This window comes from Peromyscus leucopus, chromosome 1, assembly GCF_004664715.2.
Source record: "Peromyscus leucopus breed LL Stock chromosome 1, UCI_PerLeu_2.1, whole genome shotgun sequence".
NCBI classification, from domain to species: domain Eukaryota; kingdom Metazoa; phylum Chordata; class Mammalia; order Rodentia; family Cricetidae; genus Peromyscus; species Peromyscus leucopus.
Window position 1 is genome coordinate 71936242 of NC_051063.1, and position 22842 is coordinate 71959083.

Sequence of the window (22842 nt, forward strand, 5' to 3'; positions counted from 1 at the left end):
TACTGGGCATGGACATGTAGTGACTGCAGGCTGGTGCTGTGCCTGCGGGGAGGGCCTTCCTGGCCGCAGTTCTTGGGCGGCATGGAGGCTGGCTGGCAGTGAACGAGAAGGATCGCAGGCAAGGCCATTTGCACCTGGGAGGAGAGAGACCGTGAAGGACACAAACGGGGTGAGGGGACAATGGCTATCTGAACAGGAAGGTTGGAAAGGCCTTACTGGGAAGCCACCTAGAGCTGAGACCTCGAGGAGGAAGCACTAGCCTGAAACACCTTTAGGCTGTGCCTGATCCTGCGGCCCCTAGGCGCCCACAGAAGGGGTGAGTTTCAGGAACCGGCCAGCTCTGGGACTACCAGGTGCCATGTATGGAGAAATCTGCAGCTCTCCAGCCGTCCGTGCGGAGACCACATCTTCCGCAGCCTCGGGGGCTCATCCCTTTCTTATTATTTGTCTTTCCTAATCAGAGGTTTATGAATGACCAATTACACTCAGTGGTTAATTGCCCTTCATAAAGATGGCTTTTTTATTTTTAAATTAGGCAGTTAATATATTGTAACTAATAGCATCACCTTGTGTATTAGGGAGGGGTCTTCATTGATTGGTGCCTGGAATGTGTGATTCACACCCAAGTTAATGGGGCAGTCGAGGGAAGAAGTGCAGGGGTCTCCCGGGAATAATTACCGCTAATGAATGATGATGTGACCTTCTCAGAACAGTGAGCAATCGGTGTGACATGGAGATGGCAGGGCCTCACATCTGTCACTCTACACACAACTTCTGATGAGGGTGGGAGGAGGGGGGAGCTCACGGTCTCCTCTGAGAGACCAGCATGAGTTGGTTGGAAATCGGTGCTTTCTGTTTGTGAGTTTATCTGTCCAGGGACAATGTGCCTGGAACTGTGTATGCAGAGCCTTCCCTCTGGGTTCTGTCCCTCTGTGCCACCAACCATGTCCCTTCTTGATGCGTTACCACAGGCCCTGTGACCCCCAGAGGCCAGCCCCACGAAGTCTCTGTATTTAAAATCACTGGATATTATTACAGCAGTCCCTGTCATTATGAAAATAGTAAAGCGTGGGATGGGGAGACGGCTCAGTGGCTAAGAACACTTTCTGCTGTTGTAGAGAACCCAAGTTTGGTTCCCAGCACCCACAGGGCAGCTCACAACTGGAACTGTATGTGACAACTATATGTAACTGCGGTTCCAGGGGTTCAGACAGCCTCTTCTGGATTCTGTGAGCACTGCAGACACACGGTGCACAGACACCCATGCACATAAAATTAAAAATGTTTAAAGTCAATAAAGCGCCAGGGCAGGTCTCCATGGATCTTGGCTGTGGAGAAGCACACTTACTGTGCTGAGTGTCCACGCCTGAACTTGTCTTCACCCTCTCAGGGAGGTCATCCTCACAGGTAGCCCTCCATATGTACCAGCTAACTGAGTAAACGTATTCCCCACTCAGGAGACAAGAAGGGAAATCTTCTAGAAGAGGCCTGACCCAGGTCATCTGGCCTGTGAGCACAAAGCCTGGGGGGCCCTTCAGCTCTCTAGGAAGGTGTGTGCAGGCCCCTGAACAGAGGGCCTTCAAATGTGACACTACGCCCCGGGCAGGGCCCGGCTGTCCCAGCTCTGCTCTGGGGCATCCTACTGTAGGGAGGGCTGAGACTCGTGTGGGTCTGACCTGGGTGTGTACCTGGGTTGAAACTGAGATAGGGAAGAAGCCACGCACCAATGTGAAGAAGGCCTGGATGGCCCGCGCTATGGACTGAACTCTGCCTCACCAGATTCCTACACTGAAGCCCTAACTCCCAGGGTGTCTGTACTTGGAGACAAGGCCTAGAGCAGCAAAGTATGATTAAGTAGAATCATAAGACAGGGGTCCTCATATGATAGGACTAACGTCCTCAGAGGCCCCACAGGCTGGGATGGTGACGTATGCTTGTAACTCCGGCGCTGAAGGCAGAAGCAGGAAGATCGCTGCCAGTCTGAGACCATGGTCCGTCCACAGGGCAGATTTCAGGCCTGCCTGAGATACCTCAGGAGACCCTATCCCCCGAACAAACAAAAAGAAGCCTGCGAGGCCTGGTGCAGGCCGTCTCCATTCTCTTCCTTGCTCTCTCGTCTCTCTCACAGCACAGAGATCACGTGAACACACGGCAAAATCGCCGTCACCAGAACCGAACCATGCAAGCACCTTGAGCACGGACAGCCAGTACCTCCAGCACTGGGGAAAAGAAATGCATATAGTATCAGCTGCAAGTTGTCCGTGTTTGTTACGGCGACCCAGGCAGAAGGAGCTGAGGGATCATGTCCACATCTCTCTGTGAGCGCTGGTGCCATATACTATAGATCTGGCCCTGGGAGGCCTAGAACACAGATTCCGGATCACGAGAAAAGGCCCAAGAAGGCACAGCTTCCAGAGAGCTGCAGAAGAATCCCTGATGAAGGACAGTGGCTGCAGGTCCACCCCAACACCCAAAAGCCATGGCAGGGAAGGCCCTTGGCTGGCCTGAAGACCCCACTGAGTTTGTGGCCAGGGTCTTTGCCACTGACCAACCCCGCCCCCCGCAGGAGTCCCACTTCCTGTGACCCAGCTGGATCTCTGAACTGACCTTAACCTCATCCCAGCGGGCCAGGACACTCCTCTGAGTGACAACATCGCCCTGTGCAATTACCGTGCATCAGATGAGCCGGTCCCTTACAAATCACCTCGGACTTCACACATCTGCTGGCTGTCGGGCATCTGCCAGGAGCGCTCACCCGAAAATAATGAAAACCTTCTCATTACTGTTCTGTGGCAGGTAGAGTGTTAGGACAATTATTGGACACCCTGAGTGACCTTGGGATAGCTCAGAGCCTGCCCTCTCCAGCTTGCCAAGGGCTGAGAAGCTGGAGAGTAAGGAGCTCCTCTCAGAGGGACCAGAAAGGGAGACTGCGCAGGGCCAGGAGCTGGTCAGGGGCTCCCGATGGGTCCCCTCTTCTCCCTCAAGCCCTGGCTTTTGTTGCCTTTATCTGCCTGGAGGTCCTCTCATTGTCTAGTCTTTGCCTTCATCGTCATCGTCCCTTGGAGCTGAATCTCATCCTCACTCCAGGCCAGGTCCATGTTGTTCCTCCCTCCAAAAGCTCAATCTCCCCCTGTTCACACAGAGGCCATGCTCCTCCTGCTATGCTTTGTGTGTCGCCAAGACCTCCTTCCTCCAGCCGCTCTGCCAGCTCAAGGATTTCTGGAGACCAGAGCTGTGACTTCAGGGCATCATGGCCTGTGCTTCCACAGGTGTCACAGGAACTGGAGACAGAGCACAGCAGCCCTGGGGACAACTCCAGGGGCTAGAGCCTTGTGTGGACCTAGAGCCAGAGCGACTAGGTGGAAATAGTCAGGGTCCCCCAAACCAAAAGATGTCACAGAGACTACAAGAAACCCCTGAAAGGGTCCATAGAGACCCTAGGGGATAGGGCCATCAACAGGTGTAAAGTACGTGTTTACAGGTGAAATGTCCATGAGGTAATCTCAGACTTCGGAAATGGCAGTTCAAAGGCTCACTAGGTTCCAAGATGGACAGGAAGTGACCAGCACAGTCCTGTACAGAGGTAGTTTGGATGCTTTCTAGATTCCTGCCCAAAATGAATCCAGCATTGCTGATGCTTTCCTGGGAGTGACCTGAGTGACCCAAGTTGAATCCAAGGCCCACCTGGTACCAGAGACGCTCACATGGCAGAGACTGGGAAGGCCTTTCCCTCATCTGTCTTCCCTCATCGGTCTTCCCTCATGTGTCTTTCCTCATCTGTCTTCCCTCATCTGTCTTCCCTCATCTGTCTTCCCTCATCTGTCTTCCCTCATCGGTCTTCTCTCATAGGTCTTCCCTCATGTGTCTTTCCTCATCGGTCTTCTCTCATCGGTCTTCCACTGATCTAACCAGAAGTCCCACTCCGACCTCACCTAAGGTGGGAAGGCAGGTCCCACGTACTATTGAAATGGGAAGCAGGCCAGCGAGATACAAGGTCTGCTTTCCTAGAGGGATGGATCAGTCAATCGCTTTTCTGTTGGTGTGACAAAACACCTGGGTAAAGCAACTTGAGAGAGGAAGTGTTTACCCTGGCTCACAGTTCAAGGGTACAGTCCATCATGGCGGGGAAGGCATGTCGGCAGGAGGCAACTGGTCACCGTTGTCGTCACAGGCGGGAAGCAGAAAGAGAACGTCGATGCTCAGCTGGCTTTCTCCTTTTTATTCAGCCTGGAACCCCGGCCCATAGAATGGTGTCACCCACATGTAGGGTCTTCCCATCTCCATTGCCCAATTTAGAAAATCTCTCCTAGACATGCCCAGTGATTTGTCCCCAAGGTATTTCTAGATCCTGTCCAGCTAACAACATGTGACACAAGCCATCACAAGGGGAAAAGATGTTAATAGTACCTCTGGGGTTATTAGAAAATGAAATACAGAGCCGGGTGGAGGTGGTGCACGCCTTTAATCCCAGCACTCGGGAGGCAGAGCCAGGCAGATCTCTGTGAGTTCGAGACCAGCCTGGACTACCAAGTGAGTTCCAGGAAAAGGCGCAAAGCTACACAGAGAAACCCTGTCTCGAAAAACCAAAAAAAAAAAAAAAAAAAAAAAAAAAAAAAAAAGAAAAGAAAAGAAAATGAAATACAGGCAGCTACCCAAGCTTCTCAGCATCCAGAGGGTATCAGAATAGTTTTGGTTTGGTTTGGTTTTGGTTTGGTTTGGTTTGGTTTCGTGAGACAGAGTGGGCCAGGATGGCCTTAACTTAAAATAAATTAAAAAAAAAATTCTTGCCTCAGTACCCTGAGCGCTGGAATCACAGGCATGCACTATTCTTACGTGTTTGTATGTTTGTTTGTTGATATACAGGGTCCCAAGGAGCCCAGGTGGGCATCAAACTCAATTGTAGCTAAGGATGACCTTGAACTCCTGATTCTCCAGTTTCCTCCTAAACTGGGATTAGAAGCCACCCCATTTCAGGGCTGTCACTCAGAAGGCTCTCTAGTGCCGCAGGCTGGAGACGCTATCGAGACTGGCACAGAGGAGACGCGATCTCCATGAACTCCTCACTCACTGACATCAGCAGAAGACCTGAGTGGTAGAAGGCACCAGCCATGGCACCGCCAAAAGCTTGACTGGCCCTACTACACCTTCCTTATCCTTTTCCCCTCTCTTGGCATATGGCTATCCCTGCCCAGGCCTCCCCAAGCTCCAATGGGCACTGCTGGACAGTAGCACATGTGTGGTCAGAGTCCAAACTCTGGGCAGAGAGCAGCAGCAGCAGCAGCAGCGCGGTGGTCAGGTGATGGCTCCTCTCGGGGGTAAGCCAGTAGGCCACATGCATTCAGGGAGGTCATGTGACTTGGGCAGGACCCTAGCCAAGGCCCTTACAAAACACACAGCCCGCCTACCCTGCGCTGGTACCACCTTACCTGCCCTCAGAACATCTAACCATTGTGTTCTCTATGACGTGCTTGAGCTCAGATCACAGGGACATGCCAAGGCCAGAGCATCGATTTCATAGCAATCGACAAACACTTGAGTCGAGTGCATGAGACTCGGTAACTGGAGAGACCCTGGTGACCCGGACCTAAGTGAGTCACACACAGAGGGGAGACTGGGGCATAGGCAGCATACCGGGGATGTCCAAGGACACAAGTCCCACTCTCCAGCCCTGCAAACTCAGCTGGCAGGCAGTAATCCCCAACCCTTGAACAGGTGGCCTTGAACAGGCCAGACTGTTCAGTGCCCAGCGTCCCAAGAGCATGGTGGAAGCTGGGCTCAGAAAGCAGACATGCCTCCCTATGTGTTCTGCAATTTGTTCCCTAAGCCTCTCAAACCCCAGGTTCCTCATCTATGCAGCAAGGCATTCACAGCAGCTACCAGATAGGGTTGCTGGTGCTATATTAAGAGACATACGGGAAGTACCTGGCAAATCTGCAAATACTCACTAATAAGTCACAGTGATGACTTTAGGGTGACCTGCTACTGTTAAGCAGCTCAGCCTTTCGGGTAGGTTCTGTCCAATAGGAAGGCAGGGTTTCACTGAAGCAGGACCAGAGGAAAAAACCCAGAGTGCACTGCCCAGGGCACCTGCAGGAAGAGAGAGAGAGATCTACTGGGGAGAGGAAGCCTCAAGACTTGATAGGTGTCCTGGAGGCACCAGGACAGAGGGATATACCCCTTCGACAACTACCAGCAGCACCTAGTAACTGGCTTTACTCACACATCACACTACATCCTGTGACAATCTGAGAGATGGGGGTCCCACTCACAGGTGGGGACCTGTGGGAGGATGCTGAGATACCTACCAGGACAGAGCCAGGACAATAGTCCTTCCATGTTGGCCTTGGGCAGAACAGAATGCTTTAACTTTGAATAGGAACCAAGTTCTATACCTGAAAGATGCTGTTTTCCAAGGAAGCAATCCCTCGTCCCACATTCTTCATCTGACAGCAGACCATTCACGGAGTGCCTATGGCTAAGTCAAACTCTGACGACAGAGAAAAATCCCTTGCATAATTCTGTGCCTCATGGTGATATGTTGTATACTCTAATAAAATCTACCTGGAGATCAAAGAACAGAACAAGCCACTAGATTAAACACAGAGAACAGACAGTGGATCTCTTTGAGTTCAAAGCCACCCTGGACTAAATGAGAATGACTCAGTCTAGGAGAGAAACAGAGCTAGGCAAGGGTGGCACACACCTTTAATCCCAGCACTTGAGATCTCATGCCTTTGCTTGGGAAGCACACATGCCTTTAATCCCAGCACTAGAGTGGTTGAGAAAGGAAGTGATATGGTGGGCAGAGAAAGGTATATAAGGCGCGAGGAGACAGGAACTAAAGCCATTTGGGCTGAGGAAGCTCATTTGGCTAGAGGCCTATCGGTTGAGGCTTTTTCAGGCTGAGGGGGCCTAGAGGTAAGGGGTGGCTTGTTTCTTTATCTCTCTTATCTTTCAGCTTTCACCCCAATATCTGGTTCTGTTTTTCTTTCTTTCTTTTTTTTTTTTTTTTTTAATTACAAGACTGTGGAGAATTTGTGTTACAATGCCTCACCATGCAGGTTATTACAGGCAGAAAACTGAGGAACCTGGCCTAAGCCCACAGGCCAGCTGCAGGGCAGAGCTGGGATTAGAAACCCAGGCTCAGGCAGATCTTTGTGAGTTCGAGGCCAGCCTGGTCTACAGAGCGAGATCCAGGAAAGGCGCAAAGCTACATAGAGAAACCCTGTCTCGAAAAACCAAAAAAAAAAAAAAAAAAAAAAAAAAAAAAAAAAAAAAAAAAAAAAAAGAAGAAGAAGAAGAAGAAACCCAGGCTCTCACCCCTTGGCTCTGACACCTATCACTTTTTTGATGACAGGGAAAAGGTGGCACCTGCTGGGTGTGACCACCAGACCCCATCCCTTCTCATGAGATAAGTCTCAACATCTCCCTCAGACTCCTCCTCTATAAGCTGGATGGCATCTTTCCTGCCCCCAAGGGTATGAGAAGCCACCCTGAGCAGTGCCTGAGAACTTCTCCATCTGCCCTGGGGGCCATGGCTTGTAAGTGGGTCTCACAGGTTACTGTGACACACTGAAAGGGAAGCAGTGACCCTGCTCCAGAACACCCACACTGGCTGCCTTGACCTCTGGGGGTGACCCTGCCCACCTGAGGTCACAACCCAGGCAACAAATCATACTGCTAAAGGAGGAGTTGTGTCTATAGTCTCCCTTATTCACCTAAGACTGTCTGGCCTCCCTCCACCAAGTTCAAGCTCATGAATCAACTATGACACCAGCCCAGATGGATGAAGTTTGTTGTGTTTACTTTGTATTTTTTTTCTTAGTTTTTTGACACAGGGTTATGGTGATATTTTATTTGTGCTAAAATGTGATTTTATTTGTATGTTAATAAATGAAGTTGCCTGGGGGTCAGAGCTAATAGCAAGGCATAACAGAAGTCTGACAATGGTAGACATGCCCTTAATCTTGATCACACAATAGGCAGATTTCTGTGTGTGTTTAAGGACACCACCAGCATGGAGATACACGCCTTTAATCTCAATACCAACCACAGAGACCTAGAGATCTGTATAGACAGACAATGACGAAGAGGTCATGTGGTTGGGTTTACAACCAATAAAAAGACAAAACAAAAAGTCAATAAAAAAACAAACACACAAAAAAATTGGTCTCATTCTCAGGGAAAGGACAACAATGACAACAAAGGGTAAAAAGGAGGTTTTTAGTCTCAGCTCTTAGCTACTGCTCTGACCTCTTGGGCTTTTAACTCTACATTTGGCTCTGTGTTTCTTATTTAATAAGATTGGTACATCTACACAGGGTTTCTCTACGTAGCCCTCACTGTCCTGGAACTCACTCTGAAGACCAGGCTGGCCTCAAACTCACAGAGATCCTCCTGCCTCTGCCTCCAGAGTGCTGGGATTAAAGGTGTGCACCACCACTGCTTGGCCTATTTTGTCTTTTAAAAGATGGCATAATAGTCTGGCACAGTGGTGAACACCTAGAATCCCAACCTCTAAGGCAATCAATCGTTCTCAACCTGTGCGTCATGACCCCTTTGCTGTTGCATATCAGATATTTATATTATGATTCATAACAGTAGCAAAACTACAGTGAAGAAGTAGCAATGAAATAATTTTATGGTTGGGGGTCACCAAGCATGAGGAACTGTATTATAGGGTAGCAGCATTAGGAAGGTTGAGAACCACTGCTCTATGGAGACAAGAGCAGAGCAGTTCTGGTCTCCCTATGTTCTGGGCAACACAGGAAAATCTCCACCTCAAAAATAAACAAATAAGGGAAGAGCTGGCTCAGATATAAGGAAGTTTTCCAACAAGACTTGTCACCTGAATTTGATCTCTAGGACTCACACAGTGGAAAGAGAACTGACTCCTGCAACTTACATCTCACTTCTGCACGTGGGCCATGGCGCGCGCGCACGCGCGCGCGCACACACACACACACACACACACACACACACACACGGTAAACTAAACAAATAAAAACATAACATCATTTTTTTAAAAAAAGGTATTCTAATGGCCGGGTGGTGGTGGTGCACGTCTTTAATCCCAGCACTCAGGAGGCAGAGGTAGGCCGATCTCTGTGAGGAGGCCATCCTGGTCTACAAAGCGAGTTTCAGGACAGCCAGAGCTACACAAAGAAACCCTGCTTCAAACAACAACAACAACAAAAAGGTATTCTATATACATTATCCTACAGCTTTCTCACTTTTATACCATCCGGGTCATATAAACTAACATCCACACCAAAAGAGCTAATTTCACCTCCTTCACAGCTACACATGAGTCTGCAGTCTGGATAAGGTGTCATTCAGAGGCTGTGCGGTCTGGGCAAAGCACTGTCCACCCACTCTGTCTCCTGGTACTCTGGGCAGCCCCTGGCCCGCAAACCAGATGTGTGCAGCTGTGCCCTGAGCCTCCCTGCCATCACTCTCCAAAACACCCTCAAGCTTTTCACTGCCTGATCTCACAGGGGACATTCTTTTCTTTTTTAGTTTAGCTTTCGTTTCCCCAAACGAAATGTAGAAGGACAGATGCTCTGAGCCTGGCAAGAGGGCTCAGCAGGTGAAGGCTCCAGATAACCAGAGTTCAGTTCTTGAGACCAACTCCTACACGTTGTTCTCCGACCATCCCACGTGAGCAGGAGCACGCACACACGCAAATAACTTAAGTTCAAGTTTTTAAAACTGCTCTCAGGGTAAGCCAGGGAGTGGTGGCGCATGGCACATGACTTTAATCCCAGCAAAGGCAGGAAGATCTGTGAGCTCAAGGCCAGCCTGGTCTACAGAGTGAGTTCTAGGGCAGCCAGGGCTACACAGAGAAACCCTGTCTCAAACCTCCATCCCTCTCTCAAAAAAATTACTCTGAGGGCAATAAAGAGTTAAAAATCTCACTCTGGTCAAATACAGAGTTGGCGGACAGGGCAAAGGTAGTGCAGCGTGATGGGCAGCTGCCCTGGGGACTGCAGCGATCAGGAGAGGGAGAATTCTGGCTGTGTCACAAATCCCCCCGTGCTCTTGGAGGACACAAAAGCAAGGGGCCGGAAGACCCACGGGGTCAATGGGAGGCATCTATTGGGACAGGGCTGATGACGGAGGCCTTGGACTTTTCTCTGAATCAAGTGCTGGCAGGAACATTTACAGAAGGAAGTCACCTGGGTTATGAAACTTCAAGTGTTGACATTACAAAACAGAAAACCCAGAACCCAGGATAAAGAGCATGCTGCTCTGGCCCATGTCCTCCCCCATCATGGCTCATCTCTGGACAGGGAAGGGCGATGTATAGGAGAGCTCAGTCATCGCCAGCAGCCCAAGGTCACAGTAGAGACCCCTTGCCCAAGGCCTGGGTGGAGCCTCCCCTTGGCTAGCCAGGCCCACAGGTGGATCTGAGAGGAAGCAGCTCAGCTTGGGCTAGGGTCTGCATTGTTACATGGCTACTCCTAGGAACTGTGTCTTCATGGCTGGATGCTGTCACAGCAGCTGAGCACTGAGGAGGTCCCACAAGAGGTGAGGGACCAGCCAGATTTCAAAGCTGCCCTGGCCCAATCGCTTGCTGCTGCCCCAAGACCGTCCGTAATGGCATCTGGGTTTCCACTGGGTTCCCAAGATTTCTGTTCACCCTAAGGATCAAGAGGGGCCATCTGGAAGGCTGGGTGGAGGGCCTGGCTCACCATCCTGGGTGGGAATTGCTTTATGAGACTGCCCTGGGCTGCGGCCCGGTCTGTTTCCTTCCGCCGCTGCCGGCTCCCAAAAGGCCAGGCTGGGCCAGGCTGGCCCGGCAGATGTGCTTTAGTGATCTTCCACAGGATGCAGTAAACGCTCATTGCCTTTCACATGCAGATGCCTTGGGGGCCTTTGTGCTGCAGCTCCTGCTGTGCCCAGCCTGCCTCTGAATGGTTCCCCTCAGGGAGCCTGAGCCAACCACAAATGGGCTCCAATAAAGGCCGGTGGGGGGAACCCAGGCGGGTTACAGATGTCCACGCCCGCCCACAGGTCCTACAGCAGTCAGTGGACTCCACCCAGCAGCTTCCAGAACTTAGTGGGTAGCAGGAGTTGGGGGGGGGGGAGACACACACCACATGGGAAGGGCAAAGCTGCCTCCTTCTTCCATCTGGGATGCTCTTAGGTTCACCTCTGTTGAGCTCAACTCAATGCCCATGGGACCTGTAAGGCCCCATGAGCACCTGCAGCCCTGGACCTCTGCACAGTTCAGCCTTTCCCCACTTGGCACACCGGCCTGCCTAGTGCAAGCTGTTCGCTGCTGGTCTCCTGGCACTGCCAACCTGGCTCCACCAGGGCATTGGTTTCTTGCCACCTGGCTCACCATCATAAATTCTCTGGGTCTAGAGCAGGGTTCCCGGTACACTGCAGGTGTCCAGCGAATGTTTGCTGGGTGCGGGGGTGGATGCATGCAATCATTTGTCTCTAACAAGAACTCGGCCTCTTTTCCTGCTTCTCAAGACCTCAGCCCTCTCTCCTTGAAGAGGGCTCACTGGGCACAGGGGAGAGTGAGGTAGGGGGGTGGGCACCAGCCTGGCTCGAGGCAGGCCTCCTGCAGGGGACCTCTATCACTGTGGTTGACCTCATTTGCAAAGTCTAAGTTTTCCCTCTTCCTGTGCTTTCTGTCCCCCCCAAGAAGGAGGGACTTTCTAAAACAAAACAAAAAACTGTTACCACAGAAAACCCAGAGAGAATAATGGGAGACAGTAAGCCATTCCCTCCTAAGTGCCTTGGGGCCACTGTGCTTGGGGGGGCTGCCAGGGAAGTGCATGTCCCCAGGTCCCGTCCCACCCCATCACACTTGTCCCACTGCCACAGTGGCTCTTCCCCGGGGAACTTCCTTTGAGCTCCTGCAGAACTTCAAAAGGAACAAACACTGCACTTCAAGGGGGGTCACAGAGGCAGAGGTGGAAAGAACTGCCAAGGCCACCCAAGCCAGCTGGATGCCCAGAGGAGTACCCTGGCAAGCTGGACCCATCTGTGGAGGGTTCTGGGAGGGGCCAGGGTTGGCAAATCCCCAGAAAACTTCAAAAGCAGGTGTGTTTTAACAGAGGGCAAATCTCTTACCCCCCGCCAAGCCTCTCTCACCTGAGGGCCTGTGGGACTGCCCTAGGCCTGAGCAGGAAGGGTTGGCCCTAGAGAGGCCAGGGCTGCTTGGAAGCCTTCTCATCAAAACCCACAGAAGAACTGGGGTAAGGAAAGGAGTGGCAGTCACGAGACAGACAGAGGTCACTTGAGACGCTCCAGTGGGCCAGGCACAGATTTAGGGACTTGGTCCAGTAGCAAGGAAGCCAGGGAGTTCAGGAAGTGTCGGGGTCCTCGGGGATAATCCTCAGGAACAATCCCACAGGCTTCTGGAAAGGGAGCTCCCCAGCTCTGCCAGCTGCCTTCCGTGTGTTTTAGGATGGTTGTCACAGGCTGCTACATTTCAGTATCGCCACACGGAGTCGCCCTGCTATGCAAGCCTGTGGGGTCAAAGGAAACTTTTTATTCTATTTTTATTTATGTGCATTGGTGTCTTGCCTGCATGTATATCTGTATGAGGGTGTCAGGTACCCTGGAAATGGAGTTACAGACGTTGTGAGCTGTCCTGTGGGTGCTGGGAGTTGAACCCGGGTCCTGCGGAAGCACAGCCAGTGCTCTTAACCACTGAGGCATCTCTCCGGCCCCTTTCATTTTTTTTTTTTTAAGATTTATTTATTTTATGTGTATGGGTGTGTGCTGGCACGAATGTCATGTGTGCCTGCAGAGGTCAGAAGAGGGCGTCCCCTGGAAGTGGTGTTATAGATGGTTGTGAGCCACTAGGTGGCTGCTGGGAACTGAACCCTAAACCTCTGCAAGAGCAGCAAGGGCTCATAATCACTGAGCCATCCGTCCAGCCCTCAAAGTACATCTTAACAAAGCCTTCCTGGGACCAGTCAGAAGACACAGCTCAGAACCCACAGGGTCGAACGGAGTCCTTCCCAACACCATACCTCTTTGTAGCCTTTTCCTGGATAGTGCTATGTCAGGTTAGGAACATCAGCTTACAGGCAACCATTTAGAGCAATAGTTCTCAATCTGTGGGTCGCAACCCCTTTGCAAACCTCTACCTTTTTCCCAAACTGTTGGCATTATAAATTGATAACAGCAGCAAAATTACAGTTATGAAGTAGCAACGAAAATAATTTTATAGTTGGGGGTCACCACAACATGAGGAACTGCATTAAAGGGTTGAAGCATCAGGAAGGTTGAGAACCAGTGATTCAGAAGGAAGCCTTGTCCTGTCCCAGAGCCCCTTCCTCCTCAAAAGAGTCAAAAAAGAGTCCAAGCAGAAATCTAGGGTGGCAGTTAAGATCCTGCTCTGGGTCTGGCAAAATGAGGTTCAGGGGGTTCCTTTGCTGTCCCAGCTCAGGTGCTGAGAGAGCTCCCCTCACCCTGAGTCTCAAGTATGCCTGCTAGTTAAGAAAGGTAACAGGAAACCGGGCAGTGGTGGAGCTCGCCTTTAATCCCAGCACTCAGGAGGCTGAGGTAGGTAAATCTCTGTAGCCTGGTCTACAGAGAGAGTGCCAGGACAGCCAAGACCACACAGAAAAACCCTGCCTAAAAAAAGAAAAAAAGAAAGAAAGTTAGAAAGGAAGGAAGGAAGGAAGAAGGGAGGGAGAGAGGGAGGGAGGGAGGGAGGAAAGAAAGAAAGAAAGAAAGAAGGAAGGAAGGAAGGAAAGAAAGAAAGAAAAAGGAAAAAAGAAAGGTAACAACACCCCACTTTGGACATGGGGGGGGGCTAAAAGGAAGTCACTAATAAAATGCCTGTGGGTAGCAAACATTCGTCTCAAAGGCCAGCTACCTTGCTGTCACTGGGAGATACCTGCCTGAGCAGTGATTTATCCCAACCACACTACTGCCTAGTAAACCAGGGACACCTCTTCCTGCTGGTCCCTGCCAACATCTGCGCTCCTGACAGGAGGGGGGACGCCTAAGAGGGGCTGAGGCTCCACGGCTCCACTCTACTCTTCACAGGGCTCCAGTGTAAAAATGACCCTGCTGGTGTCTGTGAGGAAGAGGACAGCTCCGCAAAGTCACCCTCAGCAGCCAGAGGAACTCCCCTAGACTTGTAGAGACCTCATTTCAGGCCAAAACAGGATCCGCGGCTTCAGTTCTCATCAGATTTTCAGGACTGGCCAGTTTATGAAGCAGAATTGGAGGTTTTATTGAAGCTATTTTCATGTAGACTTAAGCACAAGGCTGAAGAGAGAAAGAGAGGTGCTCAGAAGGAAGTAAGGCGTACCCACGTGCAGAGGTATGGCCTTCTCCAAGAGTCACAGGAGGTAAGGCATGCCCAAGTGTAAGGACGGACTTTTTCTTTCTTTCTTTCTTTTTTTTTTTTTTTTTTTTTTGGTTTTTCGAGACAGGGTTTCTCTGTGTAGCTTTGCACCTTTCCTGGATCTCCCTCTGTAGACCAGGCTGGCCTCGAACTCACAAAGATCCGCCTGGCTCTGCCTCCCGAGTGCTGGGATTAAAGGCGTGCGCCACCACCGCCCGGCTAAGCGGACTTCTCAACAGAGATGTGCGAGTAACTGTCTTGGCATTAACCACAAATATTTTGGTAGCTCTCAAGTTATGCCTTTTTGTTTTGTTTTGAGACAGGGTTTCTCTATGTCCTGGAACTTGCTTTGTAGACCAGGAACTTGCTTTGTAGACCAGGCTGGCCTCAAACTCACAGAGATTAGCCTGCCTTGTAAGGACATATGCTATCATGCCGAGTTTTCAAGTTACATCTTAAATGGTTGCTAAAACATTTTATTTTAGAGCCAGGTGGTGGTGGTGCATGCCTTTAATCCCAGCACTTGGGAGGCAGAGGCAGGCGGATCTCTGTGAGTTCTAAGGCCAGCCTGGTCTACAAAGCAAGTTCCAGGACAGATGGGACTTTTACAGAGAAACCCTGTCTTGAAAAACCAAAATAAACAGATAAATCTTATTTTTATTTCTTCATTTTTCTCTCTCTTTTGATAAGAGACATGATGGGCCTTGGAAGTGCCTTGCATGGATTTATAATCGCTGATAAAGTAAAATCAGGCACCACTGGGGCACACATGCGAGGGGGTAGCACATGTCCTGTCTCTACAAGGGGCTTCCGGTGGGATCCTAGAAAACTGCAGGCTCACAGCTGGGAAGGGAAGGAGCTCTTACACAGCTGTTAATTATGCTGGAATTATTCTGTGCGTCAGAGGCTTCCTTCCACCTGACTTCAGGGGGAAGGGCTCCCCTGAGTTCTCATTTCCCTAGGATTTTCTCTGTCTTCTATCCTGCCTCACTGCAAGGAAAGGATGAAGGGGTTAAACTCTCCCACTGTCACAACAGAATTTAGGTTCCACTTCTCTGGGAAGGGCAAACAGGTGTCTTTTCCAACAAAGGGCCATTTATCTCCAAGGCCCTCACCTTCAGGGTCGAGCGAGAGAACGAACACAGAGGGCCTAAGTTACCCTCACGGTGTCTCAAGGACAAACCCAGCAGCCCCCTTCTGGGTCCCGGCCAAGCTCGTGCAGATGTGTCCAAAAATGATAAAACTAAACCTCAGCCAATTAAAAATATACTCATGTAACCTCTTATGTAACCAATTATGTAGCTGACCCTGAAACTCCCCTTAGCTGTGCTTAAAAGGAGCTTCCACGTTCCTCTGGGGGTTGTCGCCATTTTTGTACAGGTGAGCGACCCCACTTGCAAGTGGTGCAATAAACGTTCTTTGTTCTTGCATCTATTTGAGTCTGGGGTCTTCCTTCAGTGTTTCTTCCGACCCTCCAAGGATAGACAAGCTGAATACAGGGAAGGAAAGAGAACAGCCAGGACCCTTGTACACTGCTGACTTGAGATACAAACGACACAACCACTTTGGAGAACTCCCTAGCAGCACTTATCAAACACACGCCTGCCTTCTAATTCAGCTACTCCACTCGGACACTGCCATGTTCCAGGGATGCTCACCCTCTAGGACACATTCACACACTCTCCAAAACACCAGCTGCAATAACCTAAATAAGAAATAGAGGCGTGCGCGAACTGTGTCATCATTTGTAGAGGTTTGAACAAGACCCCCCCTCCCACCTCAACCCCATAAGCTCATATATTTGAGTACTTGGTTCCCAGCTGGTGGAACTGTTTAGGAAGGATCAGGAGGTGTGGCTTTGTTGGAGGAGGTGTGTCATTGGTCACACTATTCCGAGGTAGCTCTCTCTGCCTCATGCTTGTGGATCAGATGTGAGCTCTCAGCTTCTGCTCCAGCATCATGCCTACCTGCCTGCCTGCTGCCATGTTCTCCTGGATGATGGTCATGGACTCACCCTCTGAAACCATAAGCAACCCCTCAATTAAATGCTTTCTTTTGTAAGTTGGTCATGGTGTCCTTTCACAGTAGAACAGTAAGACATCACTCCACGGAAGCATGCTTATCACAACTGAGCCATCTACAAACCACTTTCCACAGATACAACAGATCTCTCACAAGTAATAGCAGGTGAAAGGGACCGCATAAAAAGGGACACACATTCTGGAATTTCTTGACTGCGGAAGCCATGTGAGCAGCTGCCTCCTCAAGGTCCCGCTGCCTTGAGTCCCCTTCACTTCGTGTTCTCTCTGGCCCCACAATATCCAGAGTCACAAGCAAAAATAACCTATGGGGCTAGAGAGCAAAGCAGTGGCTGCTGTAGTGGGTAGCCATTCCAGCTTTGATCTGGAAGTTTCAACCCCCAATGAGGCTTCGGCAACTGTCACACCTACAAGGCGGGGTCAAGGGAGGCACCTGGAGACCCGAGATCTGGATGGGCCAGCGCTCTCTCTGTTCCTGGACCCTTGATGGTGGAGGTTGACTGAGCAGAGTTCCAGAGAACACCGCTGGACTGCGATACACCTTCCCCAGACCCCACGACCTACCTTTCCCTTTTTGTAAGTTACCCACTAAATAAATCTTCCTTTTAACTACGTGGAGTGACCTTGATAATTTCACCAATAGGCTGCCCTGGGCTGGGGAGCATGGAGGGGGCTCTCTGAGATGCTCACACAAGAGAGTGAGATGAATTGGGTGTTACGTGCACAATAGGAATGTTTTCTAGATGCAGATTGTACTTTAGTAATTTTTTAACCAGGCCTGTTGGCACACAGCACGATCCCAGCACTCAGGAGGCTGAGAAAGAAGGATCTTGAGTCTGATGTCAGCCTGGGCTACAGATTTTTTTTTTTTTTATAAGCAATCTGTTGCTTTCAAGTGGCTCAGACTTTAGAAGAATAGTAAAGGAATGTGGTGGTTTATACTGATTATCAACTTGATGGGATCACATAGAAGACTAGCCTCTGAGCATGTCTGTGAGCAATTCTCTTGATTTTGTTAACATAGGTGGGAAGACCCACCCTAAAAGTGGACAGCACCATTCCCTAGGCCTGGGTCCTGGACTTCATAAAAAGCAGGAAGCTAGCCAAATGTAAGCATTCATTTCTCTTGTTTCCTGACTGCAGAAGCCATATGACCAGCTGCCTCCTCAAGTTCCTGCTGCCTTGACTCTACTTCACTTCCTGTTCTCTCTGGCCCTACAATACCCACGCTGGAAAAAGTCCCACCAGACCTACTTCTAAAAATACCTCTTTCTCTGTTCCCAACTTGACTGTCTCCTCCCTCAGCCATTTTAAGTGTCTAAACTAGCCACCATGGCTCCTCCCTCATCCCCAGCTTCATGGCCTTTTAACACCATTCTTCACCCCATAGCTGAATAAAGCCACATGTTAATGGAACAATCTTTTTGTACACTATGAAGATGTGTCTTTGCCAAGGCGCCTTTTGATTGGTTTAATAAAAGAACTGTCTGGCAAGTAGCTAGGCAGAAGGTCTAGGCGGAACAGCCAGGCACAGAGGATGCTGGGAAGAAGAAGGCAGAGTCTGAGGAGACACCATGAGAGTAGGATGAGGTAAGCGAGCCTTGGGGCATCATATAGACTAATAGAAATGGGTTAATTTAAATTATAAGAGATAGCTAAAAAAACGAGCCTAAGCTATTGGCTGATCATTTATAATTACTACTAAGACTCTGTGTGGTTATTTGGGAATTGGCTGGCCAAACAGAAAAGTCTGCCTATAGCCACATATTATGACTTTACTTTGTTTGTTTGTTTTGTTTTGTTTTTCAAGACAGGGTTTCTCCGTATAATTTTTTGATGCCTGTCCTGGATCTCGCTCTGTAGACCAGGCTGGCCTCGAACTCACAGAGATCCGCCTGACTCTGCCTCCTGAGTGCTGGGATTAAAGGAGTGCACCACCACCACCTGGCTGACTTTATTTTTTTGCTTTTTTTTTTTAATGGTTCAAAAGCTTTAACAATGTTGCTATGCAAAGTTGGACAGTGAAGGGTCTTTCTCGCATGCTTATCCCCACTATCCACTTCTCTCTATTTGAACCCTGTTTCTTTACTCCAAAAATAGTAGGTGTCTTCCCAGGATTTATGCAAAAACAGCAGTGGGAACATGTGCAATTTATCCAATCCAAAGAGGAGACACGTGATTGCTGTCCTCACTAACAATGTATCTAAAAGGAAAAGTGCTCACTCACGTTGTATGGTGTCTCCTGTGGACAAAGGGACAGTAGCCCTAATGATGGAGAGTGGTTCTTCTTGGTCTTTTATGACTTGGTCAAAAGACATAACCACCTTATATTTCTCATAAACAAGGCAGGACAACTACGCAGAAGTAGAACTATTGCCAGGTGGAATGTTTTTCATATGCTTAGGAGGTCACTGATGTTTTTTTCCTGGTGAATGATTGTGTCATTTGTCCTTATTCCCATTCAGTTGCTGACTTTTTTATTTATATATTCTGAGGCATAGACGTAAGGGCTCTCTTGTCAAAGGAAATCTCATTTTCATTGTACTTATTTGTACATGTATACACGTTCATGTGTGTGTACATGTCTGTGGATATGCATATATAACAGGGGTAATCTCAATTGTCAACTTGATGAGATCTAGAATCATCCAGGGGACATGCATTTGGGCATGTCTGTGGGTAGACTATCTTCATTTGTTAATTAAAGTGGGAAGAGTCAACCACTGTGGGTGGCACCATTCCCTGGCTTGTATGAAGAAGAGCTGTTTTCACTTCTGATCTATGGTGACTCAATGTATTCATTTGATCACAAAACATCGTCTACCTTCCCTTCAGATGAGACCCTCATGAAGGTCTCTTCACCTTCTCTGCCTACATGAAGCCACTTCACTTCAAAACACTGTCCAGTGTCTGACTTGATTCCAAGAGGGGCCTCCACATAACGCTCAACACACAAGGCTCACTGTAACACAGGCAGTCCTACATTCTGGGGTTAGTGGAGAATATGTAAAAGCCAGAAAGAAAGACAGGTAAACCTGGACTTCGGCCCACACAGAGGGCCCAGGTGTTTCCTAGGAGTCAATGTCCTTCACCAGCCCCTTTTACTTTGCTACAAAACACAGTTTGAGGCCTTGTAATCTCATCAGTACTATCCCTCAAATCTCTCTGTCTCTCTGTCTCTCTCTCTGTCTCTCTCTCTGTCTCTCTCTCTGTCTCTCTCTCTCTCTGTCTCTCTCTCTCTCTCTCTCTCTCTCTCTCTCTCTCTCTCTCTCTCTCTCTCCCACACACACACACACACACACACAGATAAGTAGGGGAGAGACTCTTGGGATCAAAGGACTTACTCAACTGCAGGTAAATAAACAGTCCTAGTTAGGTTCTGGGAGGCTGACTGTTAGACAGTGAGCCCCTTCCAACTGTTCATCAACTTTACACAATACTGGCTAGGGACATCAAAGGCAAATAGCTCAGACTTAATGCCAATGGTGGTCCCTGGCAGGTCCTGCATGGGCAGGCTTGAAGAACCAGACATCTTCTCCTCCTCAAATCAAAACCAATACATAAGAATTAGACAGCTAGCCACATATGTGATTTAAAGTTTTCTAAGTTAAAAGAAACAGGTGGAACATTTAAAATAGTTTACTGGCTTAGTATATTTAAAATGGCCATTTAAACATGTAAGCAATATAACGAAATATTTAAAAGTAACTTTTCCATTTATTTATTTTTAGGGTGGAGCACTATGTGGAGGTCAGATAGAAGGCAACTTGCAGCAGCCACTTCTTTTCTTCCACCATGTGGATCCCAGGGATTGAACTCGGGTTAACGCAATTGTTAGTGAGTGCCTTTACCCATGGAGCCATCTCACTGGCCTAACATATTAATATTGCAATATCACTTTTTGAATCTGTATTTTACTTGCAGGTTAACCAAGTTCAACCGCTCACTTGCTTCCAAAGGACAGCTCCAACCCTTGGAAGCCAAGCGCTAACACAACCTTCCCCACCTGGTTCCTAGCCAGCCTGAGGGGCGGGACCAGTGCGGGGGAGGCGGGTCCGGCGCGAACGCCCCGCCCCGGCAGCAGCACAGCCCGACAGTCCCTGCGTTGAGCTCACTCACCTCGCCACCGCCTCCACGGAGCCCGCAATGGCGGCTCCGCCGCCTGTGCCGCTGTCATACAGCACGCCAGTGATGTCAAGCAGCACTCCCCGCACGCCCGCCAGCCGCTCGGCCCACGTAGCCATAGCGTCCTGCTGTACACCCAGACTCGGCGTTGCTGCCGCCAGTATCCCGCGGCCACGCCTTCCACGCGGGGTTGCCTGGGAAATGTAGTCCGCAGCTGGCGGGCCGGGCGCAAACCCGGAATCACGTGGACCCGCCTGGCACTTGGCTGCGTTCCTTCGCGGAGGCTGGCATCTTCAGGGCATAGCAGAGAAGCTGAGAACGCGTCCCTCGGAACACCTCCCTAAGAGTCCGGGCGAGGCAAATTGAAATGAAAAGTAAAACTGCCCGGGAGGGATGGCTCTCATTTATAATCCCAGAAGGATTGAGAGTGTGAGGCTAGGGTCAGTGAGATGCCACAGGGGTCAAGGAAGCCTAACAATTTGAGTTGATCCCCAGGACCCATATGATAGAAGGAGGAAACCAATTCCTGCACATTGTCTCCAGAGCTCCATGAGTGCAGGTACACATACATATTGATTAAATAAATGAATTTTTAAGTGTTGGAGACCAGCCTGGCCTCAATACTGAGGTTCTGTCTCAAAAGTGAGAGAGAGGGGAAGACATCTTGGAAGCAATTGAGTAGTTGGCACAATCCCGCTCCTTGGAAACACTAAAGGAGTGCAAACAGGATGTCTGCAAGCTGGAATAAAATTAATGTAGATCGAATATTACGGATGCTGGAAGAAATGTGCCGTTGAAAAGAAAGACTAGCCTGGTGATGGTGGTGCACGCCTTTAATCTCAGCACTTGGGTGGCAGAAGCAAGTGGATCTCTCTGAATTTGAGACCAGCCTGGTCTATGGAGCAAGTTCCAGAACAGCCGGGGCTACACAGAGAAACTGACTTGAAAAAACAAAACAAAACAAAACAAAAATGGCAACAACCTTGGAAAACTCTTCTGGTTTTTTTTTTGTTTTTTTTTTTCCCCCGAGACAGGGTTTCTCTGTGTAGCTTTGCGCCTTTCCTGGAACTCACTTGGTAGCCCAGGCTGGCCTCGAACTCAGAGATCCGCCTGGCTCTGCCTCCCGGGTGCTGGGATTAAAGGCGTGCGCCACCACCGCCCAGCATGTTTTAACATTATATGAAAAACAAAAATCCGGGGGCTGGAGAGATGGCTCCGTGGTTAGGAGCACTGGCTGCTCTTCCAGAGGACCTGGGTTCAATTCCCAGCACCCACATGGTGGCTCACAACTGTCTATAACTCTGGTTCCGAGGGATCCGGCACTCTCACACAGACATACTTGTAGGCAAAACACCAATGTACACAAAATAAAAATAACTAATTAAAAAAAAAAGAAAAGCAAAATCCCCAAGTTGCATGCATGCAATAGCCTTGGAAAAATAAAGACCATAGTAATAAGGGTAGAAGAAAATGAGAATGACGGTGTATGAACGCAGCAATTTTTTGAATGATTCTAACACTTCATTAATGTTATGTCATGTTGGCCACAAACATCGGTCTAAAAACAGAGGGGTTTCCTGGACTGCCCCATGAAGTAATGAAATTGAAATGAGGAAATGACTTCTTCTATTTGAGAAATTTGAGAGTTCAAAGGAGAGAGGGACCACATTCTGCTTCCATTCCAGGCTTTTGTGAACAGAAAGGATAAAGAATTCAGTCAGTTTATGTGTATGGGTGTTTTGTCTGCATGGGTGTCTATATATCACATGCATGCCTGGTACCCACAGAGACCAGAAGAGGACACCAGATTTCCTGAAACAGGAGTTACAGACCATGGTGAACTGCCATATGGATGTTGGGAATTGAACCAGGGTCTGCCTGGTGGCGGTGGTGCACACCTTTAATCCCAGCACTCGGGAGGCAGAGTCAGGCAGATCTCTGTGCGTTCGAGGCCAGCCTGGTCTACAGAGCGAGATCCAGGACAGGCACCAAAACTACACAGAGAAACCCTGTCTCAAAAAACAAAACAAAACAAAAAGAAGAAGGAGAAGAAGAAGAAAAGAAGAAAGAAACCAGGGTCCGCTGAAAGACTGTCCAGTGCTCTTAACCACTGAACCATCTTTCCAGCCCCACAGAATGTTAGAACTTTAACCCATTCCAATGAGTTGTGCATTATTCATTTGATGAGCTTACTGGAGGAACTATTTGCAAGAGAAATAAAAGGTGTACTGTCTACCCTGAGCAGGTTTACTATGCCAGAGACTAGTATTAAACTATATATAGAGAGAAGCCACTCCAGCTAGAGGAGATTTGTGCTCACCAGGCAAGAAGGAGCTTACAGATTTGGGGCTT

General features: G+C 49.3%; 1 protein-coding gene across 2 annotated transcripts in view; it reads right to left on the reverse strand.

The window, feature by feature from the left end:
- Window positions 1–20678, reverse strand: part of LOC114692653 (phospholysine phosphohistidine inorganic pyrophosphate phosphatase) — a 100639-nt gene extending 79961 nt beyond the window's left edge. For both annotated transcript variants that reach the window (XM_028868560.2, XM_028868551.2), the window contains exon 1: window positions 20485–20678. In XM_028868560.2, coding sequence (XP_028724393.1) covers window positions 20485–20609 — 125 coding nt within the window. In that variant the 5' untranslated portion in view covers window positions 20610–20678. The remainder of the gene's footprint in view (window positions 1–20484) is intronic.
- Window positions 20679–22842: the final 2164 nt, after the last annotated feature.